The sequence below is a fragment of the Triturus cristatus genome, chromosome 9 (genome assembly GCF_964204655.1).
Source record: "Triturus cristatus chromosome 9, aTriCri1.1, whole genome shotgun sequence".
Lineage (NCBI taxonomy): Eukaryota > Metazoa > Chordata > Amphibia > Caudata > Salamandridae > Triturus > Triturus cristatus.
Window position 1 is genome coordinate 353,735,784 of NC_140592.1, and position 23,073 is coordinate 353,758,856.

The following is a 23,073-nucleotide window of genomic DNA, read 5'->3' on the forward strand; positions in this document are numbered from 1 at the left end:
CAATGAGACCATTTGGCTAGAATGTTCAAACATTAAATGAGAAATGGAAGGACGACTTCAAGATAGTTTGCTAAGATTAATGTAGGAAAGAAAGCAGAATGAATAATGTTTTAAAAATATTCATGTAGAAAATAGAGAAGCAAATAATTAAAAAAGGGAATTGGGCAGGTGCTATTTGATTATTACGTACCCAGGTTCTGCCACATGCTGAAAAGTTCATACGCCATCATAACTCTCATATCCCCATACCTGGAAACAACAAAAAGGCTGGGTCAGAAGCTCTATATAGTCATAACACTGAATGTGAACTCCTGCCATCTAACCTTAAGATTTCTTTTTTTTTGTCTCTGACTGACCCCTGCTTTCCTCCACCACTCACATGTGCTTGTGTAATGTAGCTTACACCAACACAAGTATACCAGAGCCAAGTTAGGGCTGAGATATTTTAGCGCAGTAATCTCCAACCTTTTCTGTAATAAGAGCTACTTATGTTCAGTGAAAATCATTGCGAACTACTGATATTACCAGTGTTGTTCTAGTGACCATATCCTACAAGATAACATTAATGGCCATACATGCAAGATTATCAGCAGTCGTCACCCCCGTGCATCAGGCAGGGTCGACAGCAGCAATATAAAACAGGCATTTATCAGTTTGGAATGCCTCTTCATGGGAACAAAACAGCCATAGCTGTAGTGCACCAAGTTTATAATAAGCCTCTGCAACACAACATGAGTTGTCACTCAAAGATTAGCTTTAAATATAACGTAACATAACATGCATTTGTAAAGTACACATTCATCCTGAAGGATATCTTGCAGCTGAAATAACAATGTTTATTGAACCCAGGTCAACAATTGGAATTGTTGAATATGATATTCACCCGTTTTCTTCCAAACATCAGCTTATGAGTCCTTAAAATACACATATTTCATCTCGAAAACAGACTTTTCAATTTTGTTATACATATATTAATTCAACCAAGCAAACACTTCTAATTAAGTAGGAGAACAGGAGAGATAGTAACAGGTAGCTGGACAGCTACCAGTAGCTCACAAGCTCCTCATTGGAGAAGCCTTCTGTAGCTTGTTAGGTACTCAGTCTGCAATTGGTTTGTTTACTGTATAGGACTGGAGTAGTCTGTCAGACATTTTAAAATAATTTACAAGAGAGTGAAAAAAAGGCAGGGGAAAGGAAATTAGCTGGAGGACAAGTTAGCCTCTAGGGAGGAGTAGCTTTTTCTCTCTCTCATTAAACTTATCTCACTTTCATCTCTAGAAATGACTGCATTGTGGTGCTCTCCTATTACCTATCGATGTGTGGACAGAATAAATACCTCTGTCCAAACAGTGAGAAATCCCCTAATTATGTAATGCAAATCACAGAACATTTAGGGCCCCATTACAAGCTCTAAGGGCCCGTTTACAGAACTAACTTAAGACAAAATCCTAACTTACTACCATTTTGGTATTCACAGAAGGCACTTACTCATTTTGGTATTCACAGAAGGCACTAACTCATTTCGGTATTCACAGAAGTTAGGAGTCCTAACTTTAGGACTTCTAAATGCCTTCTGTGAATACCGAAAGTCTTAAAGTTAGGATTTTTCTCAGTTTAGGAGTAGTAAAGTTAGGACTCCTAACTTTAGGACTCCTAAATGCCTTCTGTGAATACCGAAAGTCTTAAAGTTAGGATTTTTCTCAGTTTAGGAGTAGTTTAGGACATCAAGGTTCGGAAGTTCAAGTGTGTTGTGCAGTATTGAGGTAGTGGTGAGTACTGAGGTAACCTCATGGATTGCACATCATCTTGGGTTGAACTTAAGTGGTCTTTGTGATACAGAGTCAGAGAGCAATGGAGTCGGGGTTTGCGTTAAGGCGACGGTTATCCATTTGGGAGGGAGCTGTTGAGGAAGAAGACTTTTAGGTGTTTTTTTAATTTTGTGAAGTGAAGGACGAGATAGTTCTAATATCTGCTGGAATGGAGTTCCAGATGTTTGGCGCATTTCCGGTGAAGGACCTTGAAGCGGTGTTTTGTTTGTGGGTGTTCATAGGGATGAGAAGTGAAGTAGGGTGTTGGAGCTCCTGAGGTTTCTTGTCTGACCAGCCCTCTTAAGTTTGGCGGCCAGATATTCCAGTTTTCCTGTGTGTAGGGCTTTGTGCATGTGCCAGGCACTGATGTTTGAAAGGGGCACCACAGGTGCCACCCTGTGACCATAGCAAAGGCCCACAGGGGCCCTGCTACGGACCCCAAAGTCTCATTCTGGCTGCCTTTTCGTTGCTGTCAGACCGCCATGAAAAGGTAGTAGGAATGGGCCATCATAATCCCTACGACCGTCCCATTGTAGAATATTACCTTCCGACCGACAGGTGGACGGGCTCCTTCAGCCTGTCGGAAGAATCTGTTGGCCCCTCCGCCCTATGCTTCCGACTGCCACACATCATAATGCAGCGGTCGGACCATGGCACCAGATGTCAGACAGACAGACCGCCACCGACAGTCCATCAGTGGTGGTCTGTCCGAAATCATAATCGGGCCCATCGTTTGTGAACAGCACTTTGCTATATGTTCACAAAGGTACATCAAAGTGCAATTTGTGAATAGGGCCCAAAGTCTCATGCTAGTTTTCGAAAAATCAAAAATCGGCTATGGTTTTCCCACACATCGAAAAACCGGGTGTGGAAAAACCTACCAACTTATAATCAGGTGGAGGGAAACATCATGAATTAATTCCACTTCGCCCGAGTTGTAATCAGGGACAAATTTTCCATTGCATGCCTAACCTCTTAATTTCGTAATAAGGTGCTGCCAGAGCTGTCAGGATTCATGGTGGTTGGATTAGAGTTAATACAGTTTAGTAAATACATGTCCAGATTATTGAGAAGAGTACTTAATATAAAATGCTCACAGGGATTTTACATGCAGCTTCTCCATTCCCAGTGTCCCAATATACAATGGGAATATTGCTGCCATAAGCATCTGTACTTAAACTAATTTCGAATGAACACTACTTACAGATGTATGTGTAGGAATCTAGGGCCATATGTAGGAAGCCAAATACCGGTCGGTAACGGCCGATTTTCGGTAAATATCCCGTTACCGACCGGTATTTAGGCATTTGCTATGTAGGGGGCATATTTCAGGATTCGGTAATTTACCGAATCGGTAAAATTACCGATTCGGTAAATACCGAATCCAGAAATGAGATGTAGGAAACACTCTAATGAGTGTTGTGTAGGAATTAGAATTCGGTATTTACCACCAAATATAGGTTGGTGATAAATACCGAATACATTGCAAAAAGCAATATTTTGCTGAAATAAGAGTGCCATGTGGCAGTCCGCCACATGTGCACACATGCAGGAATCAGGGGTGCAACAGGGTGTCAATGTGACACCCTGCCACCCTTGAATGTGCTCCCCCCATTACCGAATCGGTATTTACCGATTCGGTAATGAGGCATACCTTCCCATTGATTCCTATGGGCCTCCAGGCCCATAGGAATCAATGGGAAGGTATGCCTCATTACCGAATCGGTAAATACCGATTCGGTAATTACCGAATTTCTCCAATTCGGTAACATTTACCGAATTAGTACCTACATACAATTTACCGATTCTTAAATACCGAATCGGTAAAATTCGGTATTTAAGAATCGGTAAATTGTATGCCACCTACATATGGCCCCTAGTGAGGTATTACTTAATACTAACATCATAGAGAGATGCACTTAAAGAGCACATGAAACTACTTCTAATGTAGGGCAATGGTTGCGTAATCCTTTCAGATGGATTTCGGTTTAAATAGTTTTTACTGATTTTATGTAGCATAACAACAGTACAACATAAGCCACCTACAACCCTTGGCCGGTGGTTTGTGCATTTGGATGCATACTTAGTAGGCAGCGAGAAAATGAGAAGGAACAAAACTTATTAGCAGAACTGTTAAGAGTAAAAGAAAAGATGAAGGGGGGCAAGAGGGGGGAGGCAGGGACATCACTTCCCTAGCGTGCCTGCATCTTTGGAAAGTAATTGCGGCCTAGGTTGGCGTGGTATGTACGGTAGCTGATAGTCGCAGGATCCGCAGGTATTGGGGCCAGGTCAACTCATGGAACTCGTCCGCTAAGTACTGTATGCATGATTGCCATATCTTATAAAACGGGGCGAATTGGTGCGCGGTCGCCGCCATCAACTACTCCAATCCCAGGATTTACCATACTTTATGTAACCAGTCCGGGTGTGTGGGTACCTTGTCTGTCCCCCACCTAACTGAAAGAAGCTGCTTCGCCGCTCTCAAAGTAAGAGTAATGGCTTTGCCTCTGGGTGATTTCAATGGGTAGGTAAGCGGGTTAGGAAGGCCCAGAAATATGTAGCTAGGAAATATGGATATGTCTGTGTTAAACATTGTGTTAATAGCGTCTAAGACTCCCGTCCAATATGATTCTATTCTTGGGCACTGCCATAGGAGGTGCGTGAGTGTGCCCTGCTGTCCGCTTTGCCGCCAGCACAACCCGCCCTCCCTGGGATCCCATGTAGCAACTCTGGCCGGTGTGAGATACCAGTAGTGAGCTATTTTGAGGAGCATTTCTTCACAAGTGTGTTGAGGGCAGATGTTGGTGCTTGGTGTAGGATGTCGCTCCACTCTTTATCAGAAAAGGGCCGTTCATATTCTCTTTCCCATCTGGCCCTGTCTGAGCTTCGCGTAATGAGCCACTTCTCAAAGGGCAGTCGGGGTCAGCTCGCATGTGGTTGAATCCACTGTCGGGTCACCCAGTGTGCCACTGCCATCTTGCAGAGTTCGGGAGTGAGTAGCATGTCTGCAGTTTGGCAAAGTCCATAAGCCCATCGGAATCAAATAGGTCCCCCACCTGCTTGCAGTTGGCATCCTACCATACCTTAAATCCTGAATCTTCCAATGCAGGGGAGAAGTCCGGGTTGCCTATCTGCAGGGTCTGTGGGGATATCGGGGTAGAAAGGTTAGGTCTCTGCTGTACGTTGTCCCAGACTACCAACGTCGACCTCGTAACAGGTGAAATATACACACCCACTGATCTATGCGGCTTAGGTAACCACAGCACTTTCTAGATGTGTATTCCCGCTATGGATTGGTCTATAAAGCACCAGTGCTTTTCAGCGAGTGTGCAGGCCCACTCTACCGTATATCGCAGCTTGGCTGCCTGATAGTTATTGCATATGTTCGGGACCCCCAATCCTACCTCTGCTATCGTAACAAAGGCTTGTGGTCTGGACATTCTCGCCCACTTACCCTCCCAGATAAAGTCCCAAATTATGGCCTGTAGTTTATCTAATATCCGTGTTGGGGGCTGGTGCGGCAGGGTTTCAATTACGTAAAGTAGCTTGGGGAGTAGCGTCATTTTGATGGCTGCCGCCCGTCCCAGCCATGAGAGGCCCTGCGGCTCCCATTTAGTGAGATCGGGATGAACCCAGCCTGGTCCGGGTCAACCAGTGCCTGCACGCATGGTGCCAATCTAAGGGCTAACACACTAGTAAAGATCTTTGCGTCTAAGTTCAGCAATGAGATCAAGCGGGAGAAGGCTCCGTTTTTGGGGGCCTTGCCTTGCTTAGGGATTACTGTGATGGTGGCACTGCGCATTGATTCTGGTAGCGCTCCCTGTGTGTCAATGGAAGTAAATAGTCGTGTGAGTATTGGGGCCAGGTGAGAGTCGAAGGTTTTGTAAAATTCCCCACCGCAGCTGTCGGAGCCGGGTGCTTTGTGGGGTTGCAGCCTGTGTATAGCAGTGAGGACCTCTTGTACAGTGATGTCCTTCTCTAAGGCAGTGTGCTTGGGCACTTTCACGTCAGGTGGGTAGACTCGGGACAGGTATGTCTCCACATCTACTTCCTGGAAGGGTTTGGCAGTGTAAAGGGCCCTATAGAATGCTCCAAAGGAGTTTGCAATGCCCTCATCTGTGGTAAAAGCGGAACCATCTGACCCTTGTATTTCAGATATCCCCCATTCTATGACCTGTGCGTGGAGGCGGTTTGCTAACATGTGCCCCGCCGTACTGCCTGCAGCGTAATATTTCAGGCGTTGTCGCAATAGTGCGTACTCTGCCTGCCCCCTATCTATGGCTCGTAGCTATTTCCATGCGGCTGTCAGCTGTCGATGACCCGTCATGGTTCCTGATTGGGCATGTGCTGTCTCCAACTCCTTAATCTGTACTTCTAGCTGACAACACTTATCCCGCAGCTCCCTGTTGTAGCCCGTTGCCATGTCAATGAAGTGGCCCCGAAGGACCACCTTTAGTGTCTCCCACAGTGTGACAATATACGTCTTGGCACTGTCATTATGCTCCAGAAAGGAAGTCAGTGCTCCTAAGGTGGTCGTTCGCACCTTGTCGTATGTGAGGCGTTTTATGTTAAGGCACCAGTGGTGAGGAGTAGTGGTTGCGATTTGGGGCGAAAGTGTAGACTAATGGGGGAATTATCGGAAAGGGCGGCTGCCTCTATATCTGCAGCTGTTTTGTCCCTCGTTATCCTTGGTGTTGTGAAGAAGTCATTGATCTGTGTATATATTTGATGCACCACTGAGAAGAATGTGTAGTCTACTTCCGTGGGGTGCGTGTGAGGCCAAATGTCAGTTAGGCCCGCTTCGTCAAGCCAGCTCTTAATGCCCGAGGTGAGACCTCTGTTTTGGTCTGCCCGAGGGAGTGATCTGCCCCTCTGGCTGTCCATTGTAACATTAAAGTCGACCCCCACCACCATCTCCCTGTCGTGGTTGGAGATCAGTCGTCCCAGGGCGTCTCTAAGAAAGAGTTCCTGTTTGTTGTTGGGTGCATAGACCGTGGCCATCGTGTACCGGTGCCCTGTATCTGTACGTGGAGTGCTAATTAACGACCTGGGATGTCCATGAAAACTCCCTCCACCGTCCCCACAACGTGTGTGGCGAGCAGGATGGCTATCCCCGCCTTTTTGGCAGGTCCAGAGGCGAAAAACTGATGGTCAAACCAGCGCCAGTCTTGTTGGAGTAGATGGGTTTCTTGCAACATGCAAATGTCACACTTTGTGTCTTTAAGATATGAGAGTACTGCAAGCCATTTTGCTGGGGAGTTAAGGCCTCTGACGTTAAGGCTAAGTATAGACACCATGATCAGTGCCGGCGAACCACTTTGCCTGCACATTCAAGTGTCCGGCCACCCCACACACACCCCAATTTGAAGGGCTGGGATAAGCAACGTGGCTGAGGAGTGAAAAGAGAAAGTGAAAATTAGAACAACAGGAACAGTAGGTCTGTCAACATCTCCGACCTGGGAGTCATCACAGTAGCAGGTTTGGGTTTCATGTCACAGGTGGGTTCGCGAGTTGGAGTTGTAGAGATTCTCTCACTCAAACTCCACCGGAGTACCTCTGTAGCTAGGGTTTTGGGAGAAGCACCCTCATGTTGTAGATGTTGGAGGAGTCACAAGCGTTCCTCACAGCTGTTGGCTTCTGAAGGTTTGTTCAGGGTTTTCCGTCCTCGTCTAGAAGAGCGCCTTATTCTCTGCCCCTTGTCTGCGGGCTCGCGGGTTTATGACCCGGGTGGGGGGGGGGGGGTAGACTGCTGCAGCTCTGGCATCTCTGGCAGTTCACAAGCATTGGCCAAGGTACAGATTATCCGGACCTCCTCCTTCCATACAAACTGTAGGCGGAAAGGGTGTCCCCATCTGTACCGAATCTCTTGGGCACGGAGAAAGTCAGTTAGTGGCTTAAGGGCCCTGCGGCGCTACAGTGTGGTCAGGTATAACTCATCGAATTCAATGGTTCTCAGGTCTCTTGTCGCAGACATTATAGCTTCCTTCTGTTTATAGTAATGCAGACACGTGAGTATATCCTGCGGTTGGCCCGTCGCACCTGTCGGTCTCCTGGTCTTGTAATGAGGGTGTCACATACTTGAAGAGTTGGATCACAAACTCCTCCAGGTTGTTCAGGATGGCTCCGGCCGGCAGGCCTTTGATACGAATATTGGAGCCACAGAAGGCCGCAGTCCAGTAACCTCACCTCCAACTCCATCCCCAAGGCCCAGTAGGTGTCGATGTGGGACCTGTGCCTGCCGGTAAAAAAGGGGAGGTGGCTCACTGAAGTTAATGGGGTAGCAGTGCCTCAGGCCCCATCCGCACCCAGAGTCTGGGTCCCAGTCGTGGACCAGGGGGGTGGCGTTGGTAGTTGCGGACGCACTCCTGCACCACGATGATCGGCGGGCCGCTCCCCAGCACCAGTGTCTCCACTCACCGTGGTCGACGTCATCCCGAGAGGACCGCCGGTCCGCTACTGCACACCCAGGGCTCAATCGTCGGGCCAGTGGGGCCAGGCACGACCCACCCTGTCCCGGGTGGCCCCAACCCAAAGGGCGGCCACAGGCCTCCAGTCGGCCATACTCCCGCCTTGCTCCTTTGCCGCCGCCGGGCCCTCTAATGTGCTCTTGCCTGAGGTCCACGAGCAAACGGTTACTTCTGTTGGCCCTAGGCGCCCGTGTCCCTCGCTGTGTCGCAGCTGGGCCTAGAAATCTGGTGGAGCTCTGAGGTGTACGTCTTACACCGCCGCAATCTTGGACACACCCCCCAGATGGATTTCTTCTTAGATGGGGTAGTATCTATTTATGCAGGCAGCAGCTTATAAAACATGGTTCTATGGAAGCTGAATTGTGCATTTATCAACATGTTTTATGCATATGCCTTTGTGTCCTGCACGTAGTCAATAATAATCTGAACTTTTCTGACATCGCAATTACAAAGAGCTGATGTAGAAAAGTACCACTACAGTATGAATGAATGAAGGTTTTTTACAGTGCATGGCAACTCAAGAGTGACCTGGCACTGGATTTGCAAATAGCATGCTCATTAGCTATGAAATGGAACAGAATGGCCTGAAACAACAGTGGAAGCTGGTTCAACGCTTTACTGGCAAGTACCAAAAAAGAGCGCTCACCATTCCTAACCTGGCAAAATCTTGGTACCACGAGAAGCAGCGATGCGGTACAGCAAAGAGTTCTAAAGCGGTTGTAATGAACATTCCTATTAAACAAATGGAGCAGACCATGCAGTTTAGGTAACTATAGAATTAAGATTATTAACCCCACCTTTACTTACATTAAAGATATGTATATCAAGGTAAACATATGCAGAGTTAAGAATAATTAATCTACGCCTATGTGTACAGTTTATTTTAACAATACAGTGATACTTGATAGCCTGAAATCTACATCCTCGCATAACAAGATAAAACCCTCCCTAATCTGTTGATACACCTTTGCCTGATTCTTTAATCCTGCTGTGACCTGAGTTGCTGAACAGGCTCAGGACCGCAAGTTTTTGCTCCTCAGTCCAGTCCTTGTTGATGCAAGTCTGTACTGAATATCCTGGTCATTTAGTCTGTGGTGAAGCAGAAGGTCTGCCATGACTTGGTGGGTGTTCCAATCATCCAAACCTGAGAACCTCAAGTCTATTTAAGGATACAAGAACTGCTGAGTTCCAAATAGCAAAGCAAGCTCCAGCTCCCAGGTGTCATTACCAAAAAGAAAAAGTAATGCTGAGAGGGCTGCAAATGCATTAGGGCTACTTGGTATTCAGCTTTGCCAAAGTGCATACACGGCATGAGAGCGTACTTTTGGTTAAACATCATAACAACCAGTAGAGGATATCTTTCTGATCTTTGTGGCACCACATAAGGTTGACACTGAGCAGGTATGAATATTGAGTCCTGTTTGGTTGCAAAGTGGATCAGTGTGAGAGTGATGAGAAAGATGTTCTCCCTTAAACCTCAACAACAATGTTTGCCAGCTCTGGCCTGATCTGTAGCATCCATGTGTTGTATCACTCTCATATATAAATATACATGAATAGGTAAATCGCTAATTACACTTCAGGGGCTGTTAATTATATGGACCACAGCTTCAGTAAGATTTAATTTTTAATACTCATGAAATAAGGAATGTTGCTTGGCTGAATCTCCCTTTCGAGGCTAATGTGCTGATGCAATCTTCCCCTTTGGAGGCTAATGTGCTGATGGCACCTTCGAGTGAAGAAAGTAAAGATACCTTTCTCAGCTCCTATAGACCCTGCCTGACAACAGGTCCACACCAGTAAATTTTAAGGGCTTGTAAACCATTTACAATGAGGGTTCATGGGATGAGTATTTAGTATGAATATCTCAGTTGGTAATTCTAAATCTCTCTTAATACAGTGCCCTCGTCATGATTTGCTCTCTTGTCTGACATTCAGATTAATTTGCCTGAAGGATAATCTTAAAGTGAGGGATCATAGATGGGATATGGATGACTTTGAAGAGAGCAAGGCTGGCCAGAAGGATATTTGATGGAGTTTTAAGAAAGAGGAGATACACTTTCATGTACTGAAAAACTCTCCATGTCAGAATTAGCTGGTACAAGGGCTCTTGGAATTATGATTGGCGCACAACCCATCAGAGAAACAACATACCTTGCAATAAAAGAGAAGAAGCAGAATAGGATTTAGCAATTTGAGTATGCTGGGCCATGTTTTAGTGTTCAGTTAAAATAACTTTATTCGGTACCAAGACCACAAAAGTTTGTAAACAAGCATTGCATTAACATGTTACATATTCTTAGTAATAAAAGCACATATATTAAACATCATTGTCCTTAAAATTTCATAATGATTAAAATCGCACAGTAAAAACTATATTTTCCTTCCTATTTATTTACTGTAATTCATAACGCTTTCTAATAGCCATTGCAATTTTTATCAAATTTGACACCGCAATACAGCTAGCAGAGCTAGCCAACGATTGCAGGTATTGCAACATACGTACATGGCCGAATGTCCTTTAAAAGTGGTGCCAATACTCTTCCCCTTGGTTCCGTATAAAGTGAACAGAATAGGATAAAGTGCAACGTGCTCTGTGTTGTCGTTTTGTCACAGGGACACAGGATAAGATTGTCGACCCACCCAAATTGTCTTGGAAATTCTGCTAGAAAGGGCAGAGTGCCTAAATGACACCTAGTTAAAAAAAATCATGTCTCCATATTGGTAGTAAAGGTTAAATACAATTGCTGTTTAGAGTTTTAGTGTTACTTTTAACACCTTCCAGAGAGTTGCTCTATAGAACCAGTGGAAGATCAAGGATGAAACCTCTGCCTACTACACAAAGGAATAGTGTTGACTCTGAGTTGAATTTGAACCCCTGGACTGGATCCAATAATTTCTTCACCACAATTTGTGAGCAAGCTTATAGGGACAATTAGCCAGGGCCAGACTGGGAACTGCTACTCGACTGGCCCTGGGAGCGGGGGCGGGGACATCCTAGCAAGAAACACCGCTCCAGCTTTTGTTACAGGGGGCAGATATTGCAGTGCAGCGCTGCTGCAAAACCTCCACGGGCACAAAACCGGCCACCCTCCAGCTCACCGGGGAAATGCCTGGTGCCTGCTAGGGCCAGTCCGGCCCTGCAATTATCTCTTATTCTTCTCGGAAACAGAAGTTCTCTGCTTGGAGAACTTGACTCTTGACATGGCAGAAATGCTTTGGAGAAATTAACGACCCAGAATCAGAGAAACCTGCTGATACGAACTAAGGGGCAGATTTATGTTTCCTGGCGCATCCCTGCAAATCAGCAGGGATGCGCCAGGAAAGATGCATCACGCAAATTTACCCTTGCGCCACCACAGATGCGCCACATTTACAATGCAGCACATCGTGGCGCAAGGATAAACAGATGCTTGACGCATCTGATGGCGTAAGGGCAGCGCATTGCTGGAGTCGCGTCGCAAGCACGACGCAACTCCAGCAATGTTTATGGGCTGCCCATACCTAACATGCTGCGTCATGCCTTACACCTGCTTCAAGCAGGCGCAAGGTTTTGACGAAGCAGCGTCGGAAAAGTGACTGAGTGAAATCTTGTAGATTTCACTGCGTCACTTTTCCGAGGCTTTTTCCGATGGAACGCCCACCCTGCATACATTAAACCTGACGCAGGTTTCATGTAGCGCAGGGCTTTACAACGTGACGCATCTCCCTAGATGCGTCACGTTGTAAATAAGGCGCAACATGGCGCATGGTTTACGCCGCCGCTGCATCACAAAAGTGACACAACGGCGGCGTAAAAGTGGCGCAAGTCTAACATAAATCTGCCCCTAAGTTGTATTGGTAGGGCTTAGTGGGCATTGTTTCATTGAGGAAGCCTCCATAATATTTTACAACAGAAGTTCTATTAGGAAGTAATAAGTAAAAACAAATGCTTATTAAGTTATGATATAGTTGGAGAGGCAGCCCACAGATTTCAAAACTAGCAAATGTATACCTGAAGAGACATAAGAAAGTAAAGGTTGTTTGCTCATCTTGGAAGATTTCTAGAGTTCATAAACAATAATACCTTTGTCTAAATATGGCATCATGGAACACTTTGTTTTCTTACAGAAACTGTTTTCTATGATTTGGAAAACACATCAATTGAAAAGGCAATATTTATGACTCTTCTTCCATACAGCAATTGTAATTACAACTATTTAAAGAAAATATTTTATTGTTTTTTTCATTGCTGTCTTTTGAAATTGAGAAGAAGTAAGCATATGGTTTGACAGCCTGCAGGTTCCTTGTCAAGGATGTTTTACGCTATTTATTTTAAGGCAGCAGTAGTGTGGCATCATTTCGTTCTTAGCTCACTTTGACAGCAACACAGGAGTTAGGATCCTTCTACCTAAAATAACAATCAGGAATGCCTTGAAGACACCAGAGTCCTATGAGTCTCCAGACACTGTGAGTACCACAACTTAACTGCCCTAACACCACTCAGAAGGGGCTTATGAGTGCATATTGATGCCAGAGAAGACAAGATACTGACCTCTGGAGCATGGATTGTTGTACCAATGTCAATAAAGCTGCTGGGCACTGATTATTCCAGTTCATCACCCAAACATCTGCCCTGTTTGTGGCCCTATCTGGGTAGCTTTGGTGACAGAGCTCCATGAAGGTTGAATGGTTTTAAAAGGCTTTGACTCTGACTAATACTTGGCATTGAGGTATCATATCGTACAGACAGACATCTAAAGATATTTCTTCAAACCTGGTGGCACAGCACATAAAGAAATGTCTGAAGATGGACAAGGTAATACTGAACTGATAGGATTTGAGAAAGCTTTGCTTTGCTCTAATAATGCACCACATGCAGATTTTAAGGCGAAGACAATGTTTAGAGTGGCTTTGAATATAGAAAAAGAAAAACTGGAAAGCTTGCTTCTGTTGGATCTTGAGTGCAGAGTAGGGAGTAGTGAAAACAGCCACAATGGTTCTTGGCCTTTTAGGATTTGAAAAAGAAAGCCTGAGAGTTGGAAGAAACAATAGAGTACTGGAATACCTAGAAAGCTTGGGCTGAGAAGAAGAAGGACCTTAAGGGGCAGGGGGAGGGTGGGGTAGAATCATATTAACTGGAATAGTGGAAGAATCAAGGGCAACAATTTCCGGGGCAGTGTAGGAAATATCAGTACCTGAGCCATTTGCCTTGCAACTTCTTGGTTGTATGGTTACCATGTACAGTTCAGTTCCTCTACCTTAGAGTTTTGTTCTTCCTGCTTTCTTGCATTTACCTTGCTTTACCATTTCTGATGATGCATCCTTAGCATTGTTACATGTGCTTGCCTAACAATCTTTTTACCAGAATTGATCAAGTCGTTCATCGACTTTGTGGTCCTGATGCTCCCAAGGTTGGCTGTTTTTTCCAATATCTCCTAGGATTGTTATGGGCTCTCATCATCCAAGCATCCAGTAAGACTTTACTCGTGAGAAAGAGGATTGAGGCATATATATGTGATCAATGCTTACATTCACAGGTATCCACTGTGTATTTCTCATAGACAGAATACCACATCAGTCTATATAACTCAAGGACATAGTCTAAAGCTGAAGGAGATGGCTGTGAGAGATAAGCTAAGACCCCTGTGTTTCTCTCTTCTTCCTTGTTCCCAGTTCTTCATTTTCCCTAGAGAGATTACATTATGGTAGTGGTCACACTCTCAACTCTGTTCCTAGTTTCTTACATGTGGAGATCCGCAAATTAACATCTGAGTTTTGCACTCAAACCAAAAGAGAAATAGGGGAATGTTGCCTTTGGGTGCTTTTTTGTGTAACTCAAAGTGGAACATCAGATGAGAAGATATTTTTTCACAGGTTAAGTATGCCAGATCCTTCATGGAAAGCCAGACCATGGATATGAAGTGAATCCTGGATTATGCCAGACTGTTAGCCATTTCGGGGTGCAGAATTTGGGGTTGGGTAGCAAATGAACCTGGGCAATTCTTCTCTGAAGGAGGCATGTGAAGGATTATTTTGTTCCTATCCCCTATGTTCTTTGCAATATGGGTGTTTCTTCTATTTGTTTCATAAATTATAACACACACCACTTACATTATATACTGATGCACTTAATAACCTATTTCTTTGGAGGGAACATAGTGGTGGAAACAAATACCAAAATGAACAAAATGTTGAAGAACATCAAAACTCAGTGACTCAAGTTGCTGCACCAATGAGATCTGGTTAAAAACTACTGGGGACCTTAGTGGGAAAGAGGCTCTCGGATTCCCAGCACCTGACATGCCAAACTCATAGGCACCCCTGATGCCTGACTGAGCTGCATGTAGAGTTACCGGGAATGTGAGAAACATCAGTAGTACCAGCATTTGCCAAAAAGCTCTTACTTGTCCAGGATCTTCTTGCGCTTGCCGGCTGTGCAAGACTCCAATTGCAGGCTGGGCTGGTTAATGAAGAGAACAGCAAGGCTGAAGTAGGAGTTCCACACCTGGAATAAATCACACAATTGTAATATTTGCTCTAAATACAGAAGAAAATATACTTCCAATTAAACAGTAAACTCTCATTTCATAATTTTGTAGAGTTTTGCATCTATTTTAAGGCCAGAGGAATTATGTCATTCGGCTGCAGCAGTGCCCCTATAATTACATATTTACCTCACTTGCCGCATAATCTTGCCTGATTGGCAGATTTCACACAAAAAATGTTTCTAGCTGAAACGGATTTAAAGTTAAATAAATCTAAAGTTCTAAAGTTAGGAAGCACCACAGGGAGGGCCACGCAGTGGCAGACCTATTGTAAAAAGTTACCAGCTCACCTTTCAGTTGCTAATTGCTTTTTTTAGTAATTAAATTAGTACAAATGAGATGGAGCTTTTCCTAACACAGTACCATTTGTATTCAAAAAGAAAATTACAAAATAAAACTGCCATGAAATGTACCGCATTGAGCTACACAATTTGCTTTTTTTGTAGTGTAATTTAGTCAAACCTGCTGCATAATTTGGTCATATATTACTGCATAGCTCCAGTGGCTTTGATGTATGCATGTATGTATTTGGTATTTGTATGTTGTGTGCTTAGCTGAAGGACAGTAGAGTGATGTACAATGACAACGACATATATTCAGTCAACGGGTGACTTGAGAGATAGAATGGTTCCTACTGCAAAAGTGGACTGCTACTGAGTCATGATGTAGTGATCTCTAGAGGGGTACATCTTCAGCGCCTTCCTAAATTGGAGCAGAGTTTGAGCGGTCCTGATGGGTACACTGGTATCCTTCCAGATACTGGGTGCAAATGTGGAAAGGAGTCCTGCGTTTTTTCAATGCTCATATTTACTCAGAGGGAGAAATTCAAGGTTTGAGTAACACTGGTAAATTTAGGGCTTGATTCCGATCTCGTTCGAAAAGCATGGCGGACAAATCGGTTCTGGAATGCTTTCCGTACAATTCGGATCGGGAGAGTCCGACCGAACGAGTATGATGCATCTGTATGCATCTGGATACGATTCGGTCATACTCCCATTGACTTCAATGGGAGCCTGTGTTCTATATGTGAACACAGGCTCCCAATGAAGGAAGGAATTTCTGGGGAAAAACTTGCACCCTGTGGTGGGCACCCCATGGTGCCTGCCACACTGTGCATGGTTGGGAAGAGGGGACCCAAGGACGCACCCACGGGCCCGATTCAGAGGACCCTGGCTGAAGGTCGCCTGCTACGGGCCCCTAAAGAACGATTTTGGGGGCCATTTAGTTCTGGGCAAACCGAATCGAAAAGGCTCGTTCAGAAACCAAGTCCATAGAGCTGTACTAATAGTCTCTGGAAAGGATCAACTTGTCCGAATGCCTTTCAGAACTGATTCGGTCAGCCCTAACGGTTCCCAGGCATTGTACTTGGTCGTTCTGAACTGGGAACGAGTCAGTCGGAAACAAGGGCTCCGGATCGGATTCGGCAAACCCAAATCCGATTTGGAGCCCTTCCGACCGACAAGAGATTCGACCCCTTAGTTATTTGCTCCTCTGGCTTTTTTTTTTAAAAACAATGCCACTGAATTGTTGGTACAGTTACCAAAGGATGTAAATCTAAAGCCATTGCAGTGTCCATTGACCAGTGACAGGACACAGAAATTTGGTGCCATAAAGGCTATTTGGGCATTGCATCTGTGGAAGGTATGGCACTTCTGATGAACCAACTGAAATGACAAGGACCTCCTTTTTTGACTCTCAGGGGTGGTGGGGGTGAGCAATCAAGTCTTACTCTTGGAAAGTGATGTGAGTTACCATCAAAATTAAAATAACATGCAATAAATAGACAGTCCAGTGAAGCCAGAATTTAGATATTTTAAGAAAGGAGGACTTTTATTCAGAGTAACACCTGATCAAACTGAAAACGGTATACTCAAGCTAATGAATGGACCAAAGGTCTCTTCTAAGAGTCTTCTTTGCATGTAATTTTAAGATGGGTACAAAATTACACTGGGTTTCTGGTGAACAGGTAGCACTTTTAGAGTCCCGACTTAATTATTTGCACAAGCGCATAATGTATGTAATGCCAAATGCATCTTTTTCTGGAGGCAAAGGCAGCAGCAGTGTTGGGGAAGGGAGGTCATCAGGCACTTATGAGTACCATACTGGCGAGAGATCGATGTGTATTGGGTGGTTCTGAGAGATCTGTCTGTTGATGGTTTTTGGGTCAGGGTGTCAGAAAAACATTTGGTGGTTGAAGTATTAAGGGAAAACAATAGTCTTCTTCAGCCGCAGTCAAATGAGGGATCTGGTATCAATGGGTAACGCCGAACCACAAGCGCTGGTGAACAACTATTCCACCTGCAAAAAAAGCAGTGATTCCTGAGAGGTTTGTTTATGGTCATCCCTGAGTCGAATCCTTTGGTGAGAATCAGAAATACTCTGGAAAGGGAGGTGCAGTTTTCTACTTTTGTTGGCCAGGCTAGACTGCAGCCGGCGCACAGCCGTCTCCACATTAGTCCCTCCTTTTTAGACAATAAGCCTCAAAGACTGTTTTAGAGAGCTGGGCCTCCTCTTTCTCAAGCTTACCTTTGAGCTCCATCTCTAAACTCATGCAGTCTGCCTACTCCTCTGAGTCTGAGCAAGAGCAGGTTTCTTTTTATATCGTAGCTGCTATCCTGATCTCTGAGAAAGGTCAGCAACAAGTGTCCAACTGTTGCTCTATACATAAAACTCTGCTAAAATACACAACAAACTAATGTTTAGGTATCAAATGATAATTTATATCCCAAGGTTGTGGCAATTTGTGGCAGGCCAACCAGTCACTCAGAGGTTGGGCTACAGATTGAATGCATTTTCCGTGGTGTCCAATCCCATATTACAAGAAGACATCTTATAATATTTGGCATAAATAGTCAGAGGGAGTCTGAATTTAATGCAGACATGGGACAGGCAAATTACAGGGTCTTGCTGGGGCTGCAGCTCATCTACTTACACTGAACACAGGATACAGGGGCTGTGAATACATACATTTCTCTCAGGTGTAAGCAAGTAGCCCTTGGTCCTTCATTGTACAAGTATCAATGCGTTCATGAAACACAGGGGCTTGCCCACCCGCGGGTGCTGGGTGAGTGTCTGGCCACAGGCCGTACAGAGTAGGAGGTTTGGCTGCCTGTGGTGGGATGAGCACAGGAACATATTACACGTTTCTTGTTATGTTTTTTTTATATTGCATTACTGAATAACTGATTCCAATACTGTTTAGAAATATTTGGAGTACTTAAACGTCAGCATTTATTGTTTTCCCAAGATAGCAGATATGCCTGTCCATATTTTAAGGAATGTGTGTTTTTGTTGGGGATAATGTGCTAATATTTAAAATGTGTTTTATACAACAATGAGTATCATTTCAGGTCAATTTTTAAAGGCAAAGTGCATTATAAGGAAATTAGAAACATACTCTAAAATATGATTTTCTTTGGTAGTACAGTGCCACTATAGAGTAGCTTTTACAATTGACATATAAAAAAACTAAACAAAAGGGCAATGTGCAACAGTGTAACTTTTTGCTGACAGGATTTTTCTTTTCAATGTTTATTTCGACACCTGGGGATGATACTTTCGTAGTTACTCCACTGAGGCTGGGAGGCCTTGGTGAGCTTGTTAGGTGTGCTGCTTAATGCTCTGAGAGAACCACTGTCATTGTAGATGCATTTTTTACCAGCATTAAAACAAAGACAATATGCATATGTATATATAGCTATCTCTACATATCTCTATCTATCTATCTATCTATCTATCTATCTATCTATCTATCTATCTATCTATCTATCTATCTATCTATCTATCTATCTATCTATCTATCTATCTATCTATCTATCTATCTATCTATCTATCTATCTGTCTATCTATCACCAGTCATGTTATGACATTGATAATAGCCAATCTAGATCCTGGGGAATCCCCCGAGTCCCTTGAGAGGGTTAAATTCGATAGCCACTTTTCAAAATTCTGTGACATATTGGGTCCATATAAACATTTGTCCTGCGGCTAATTTTTGCTTCTAGTCCAGGCTTGAAGCTGAACTGGCCTCGTACAAACAAAATCCATACATAAGTAACATACATGATTGTCCCAGAGAGGCACCTAAGTCATTCAACGTTCCAAAATGAGTGGATCGCCTCTTGTCCAACTGATTGTGCATCCTACATTGTTTGACAGCGTGGAGGATAACTTCCTTGTCATATGCAACTTAACTGAACATTTTTAATTAGGATACTTGGTAGTCTTGATTTATTACACTTAAATATGCATTATGTCTACTTTGATCATTGTTTCAATGTGATTTTGGGACCGGTTCCCTTTTCAATAGTTATATCTACAAAAGGATAGTCGGATACAATACATAATGCAATTACCTTAAAGTCAAAGTCATTTTCTGTGAAGTTCTTATGCAAGGCTGAGGACAAGTACTGGACTGTCGTGACAATGACACTAAAAACAAGAAAACACACAACAAGCGGTTAAGATTGAGAAGGCAACACTGGGAGCAAGAAATTCTGTCCTATACCTCCATTTAGCCTTGTTTTGATCTGAAAAGTGCAAAAACCTCAGTAGAAAGGACTGGTATCATGGCAGAAGAACAAAGAGTGCTTTCACAGGCTTGCCCATCTGACTGTATTCATCACATTACAAAGGCAATATTATCTGTACCCTGAATGAGACGCCCAGAACAGATGGCAGGAAGCCTCATGTAAGGAGTTAAATAAGCTTTGTGATTGTTAGTACTGCTGGAAACCCTCTCTTATTTAATAAAATAAGAGGAATGATGATGTGATCTAAGTTTGACTACTTTGCTTTTGTTTATGAGACACAAACTCTGAGATTTTCTTTAACCACCTCCCTGGGCCAACCTACTACTCTCTCAAATCTTCCTATTCCACTAATTGTACAACAGTGGTGTCCTGGTACATCCGCACTGTGGCTGTTTGCCCTTCAACAACTAAAGTAACAATTTTGCTTAAGCGCGGCACAGCCTTGTTGTGCTTGGCCTTGGTTGCCATGCATTCTCCCCAGAGTTACAGGTCCCTGCTACTCAGCCAGTTTGTGAGGTCGTTAGAATGTTGAGAGTGTTTGTGGTAGGATGAGTGTCAGTCGAAGGAATGGGCTGAGCAGCAAGGGTGCTGCCCCTGGTGGGGTGTTATCTGTAACTTGGAACAATCTTTAATAAACCTTCATTTTTAATCCATACGACTTGGCTACGCACATCTTTTATTCATCTCAACAAGCCTGCATCCAATCATACAGCTAGCACAGAACAAAAAGAAAATTCTTTGGCAGCACATCATACTTAGTAAACAAGCAGTATACAGAACTAGACCTCTACAGGAAAATCACAAGCAGTTAGCTCCTTAAAAATAAACAAAATGCATGTTCCTAATGAAAAGAGAAATAACAAATAGTTGTATACATTTATATTAGCTATTAAAATACTCACAACTTGTATGTTTTTTTTTACTAAGCAGGTGCATTTACGTAGACATACATGTAGGAAAAATAGCCTCCTGGGATCCTGGACATAGGCAGAGCTATTCAGTGTGTGATTATCATTGAAGATCACCAGATGGAGCCTCTGTACTATAAGTCCCTGTCATGACTTTTGCCTCTTCCCCCTCAAGAACAGGGATATAGTGTTCTGTGTAGTGTTCTTTGCGGCCCTTTGACCTGCACATGCAATTCAATCTAGCTTTATACCTAAGTTAATGTACACTTTTTGTGTTAACACTGTATTACTTTACATATTGCACATTATTCTTGTAGCAAACAGGAGATGGTAGAGGTACAGACAGACAGCAGGAGGGACCATGTGTTGTAAAGAAGGGCGTACCACATGCATTTTCACTGCTAAGGCTCAATTTCTCTCACTACAGCCATGTACCAGTTCCCAAGATTTGGAACTAGATGCATGATGGCTAGAAGGCGACTCTGGATTTCAGCTGCATTGGCATAATGGGATAAGTGCTTAAATTGTAAAAGAATATATGTCAGGGCCCCAAACCTTTCTCATATGCCCGTTCGTGCTACTGCCGAATATCGGGGTTGCCAAATACCAGAGATGTATAGATTGGATTTTAACCCATGCCTCTTTCTTCCGCCGACATATTCTCCCTGCACTTTTATCTCACTCTTGCAAATTCTTTTTCATCTCTAATTTCTCTGTTTGTCACTGTTGCTCTCTTTTCTTTCCCTCATCCTTTCTCCCATTGCTGCCTTTCTCTCTCTTGTTCTGGGTCAAAGTCCGAGGATAAAAAATAAATTTTGGTCCCCAAAAAAGAGTACAAGTGGGCCCCCACCTGCAACCAGTGACTAACATTAATACCTGAGTAGCATATGTCAACTGATGTCAGCACTATGACTAAATAGGGGATAACAAATAGGAGACCATAAGAAATATTAATGGAACAAAATAAACAAGATCTTTACTCCATGAACAAAAAAGATCAATTAGACTAACTTGCTGTTTAGCAGCCTCATCACCATCCAGTCCCGAGGGAAGACACTCAACTTCATCAGGTTCCGAAAAACACAGAAGATCTTTAGCAGGAACTCCTGATAGCAACAAACACATCATTTGGAGTTAAATTACAGTATTCCTGACTTTAAGGTATCACAGTCTTGAACAAATTAGGTATCACCTTTGTCTTCATGGTCACGCAGGAGCAACTTTAACATCAGCCATTCAACAGAATGTCCTAGTCAAAATATTTACTGACATAAATATCTGTGTCCTAAATAAATTTTACAGATACACAGCCCCATTAAACAAGGGCATAGTTATCAGTAGTGCAGTCGGAGTAGTGGCACCAGGGCCAGAAAGGGTAGGAGGATCCTGTCTGCCATGAACACCTACAGTGATTTCAGAGCACCCTTGGGAGATGGCAGGGGTAAAGGTGTCACTGAAAGGAAAGCCACAAACAGACCTCAGGCAGGCAGCAGCACACCTTTGGAATAGAGAGAGGCTGAGTAAATTCCACACTGTGGCAGACTGTGCTCTCATGAGTCTCTGTAATTGCAGTCATTCAGGCAGGGAGCAGCACAACTCAAACCAGAAGAGGTCATGAGAACCGAGTGTGGAACACCAGCACATGTGAGAAAGCAGGATGCCAGCTATATTGAGAATCCTTTCAATTCAAATGTCAGTTAATAACCTTACAAATACATCCCAATAGACAGACATTTAGTGCAAATCCACACCCAATAAAACTGAACATGAAGAAAGGCATGGTCTGCAAGCATAACGTAATACACACTTTGGGACCACACACCTTACCCAAGCGCCTGCATACCTTCTCGAGTGATTAGTGTGCTATACAAATCAACATGGTATAACATAATATAACATAGAATAGCCCAATCCCACTCACCGCACCTGCAGCATGGGGGAGCAGGCAATGCTTTTCTCAGCGAGGCCCCAGCCTCCCAGTACCCCGAATGCACCCCGCAATCCCTTCTCAAAGAGCACAGAACTGCAACATCAACTCCCCGCTGACCTTGGACATCTCCTTAAGCAGCTAGTAACTACCAGTGGGATAGTCTTAAGCATCAGAGAAAAATGCAGATTTTACCTTGTATTTCGGAGTATGCACACTTCTTCTCCATTGTAGGGACTAAGGCTTATAATGCCCATATTTAGGTACAGGGAATTTGAATAGTTTGCTTTCACGTAATTACGCTAAATTTCTGGGAAATGATATAACATTTCACAATAATAATGCAAAATACAAATCCAGTATTTAGGTCTATATTTGAGCAACAATGAAATCTCGTGTCCATTTTGGACTCAAGTACGCATTAAGTGCTAAAAAAAACAACAACAAAAAACAAGTGACGCATACAACAGCTCACAACAGTGAACAACTGTGCTCTTCCAATATAAATATACTGTGAACGTGCCACAATTACGCAACCTGATAATAGGCAACAATGTGCCAGCAAGTAATATTTCAAAGACAAGTACTAGAATGTAAAATGAATTACAAGAAGAAGGCAAGAAAAAGGGAGAAACAGCAAAGTTGAATACACCTCTTAGAGCCAGTCACCCCTCCTCCGGTGTTGAAGGATTGCAATCTTTTAATGTGTTTTTTCCCTCCACTTTCCTTTTGTGGGAATTCTGTGTCAGGAGGAATTTCAGGTGAGAGATCGCTCATCGTAGGGGAACTTTGAATGTCTTTTGGTGACTTTCATTCTTTGCCAGTCTAAGTTTGCTGACGATGTTATGCTGTGCTACATATATTGATGATGCTGTTCTCTACCTGCTGCTTTGTTTGCTTGGTA

At 43.7% G+C, this 23,073-nt stretch overlaps 1 protein-coding gene across 3 annotated transcripts in view; it reads right to left on the bottom strand.

Annotated features, from left to right (window-relative positions):
- Nucleotides 1-23,073, bottom strand: part of DOCK3 (dedicator of cytokinesis 3) — a 1,365,978-nt gene that overhangs the window by 190,265 nt on the left and 1,152,640 nt on the right. For all 3 annotated transcript variants that reach the window (XM_085625129.1, XM_085625128.1, XM_085625127.1), the window contains exons 28-31: nt 21,254-21,348; nt 19,158-19,233; nt 14,662-14,762; nt 191-249 (exon numbers count right to left, since the gene is read on the bottom strand). In XM_085625129.1, coding sequence (XP_085481255.1) covers nt 191-249; nt 14,662-14,762; nt 19,158-19,233; nt 21,254-21,348 — 331 coding nt within the window. The remainder of the gene's footprint in view (nt 1-190; nt 250-14,661; nt 14,763-19,157; nt 19,234-21,253; nt 21,349-23,073) is intronic.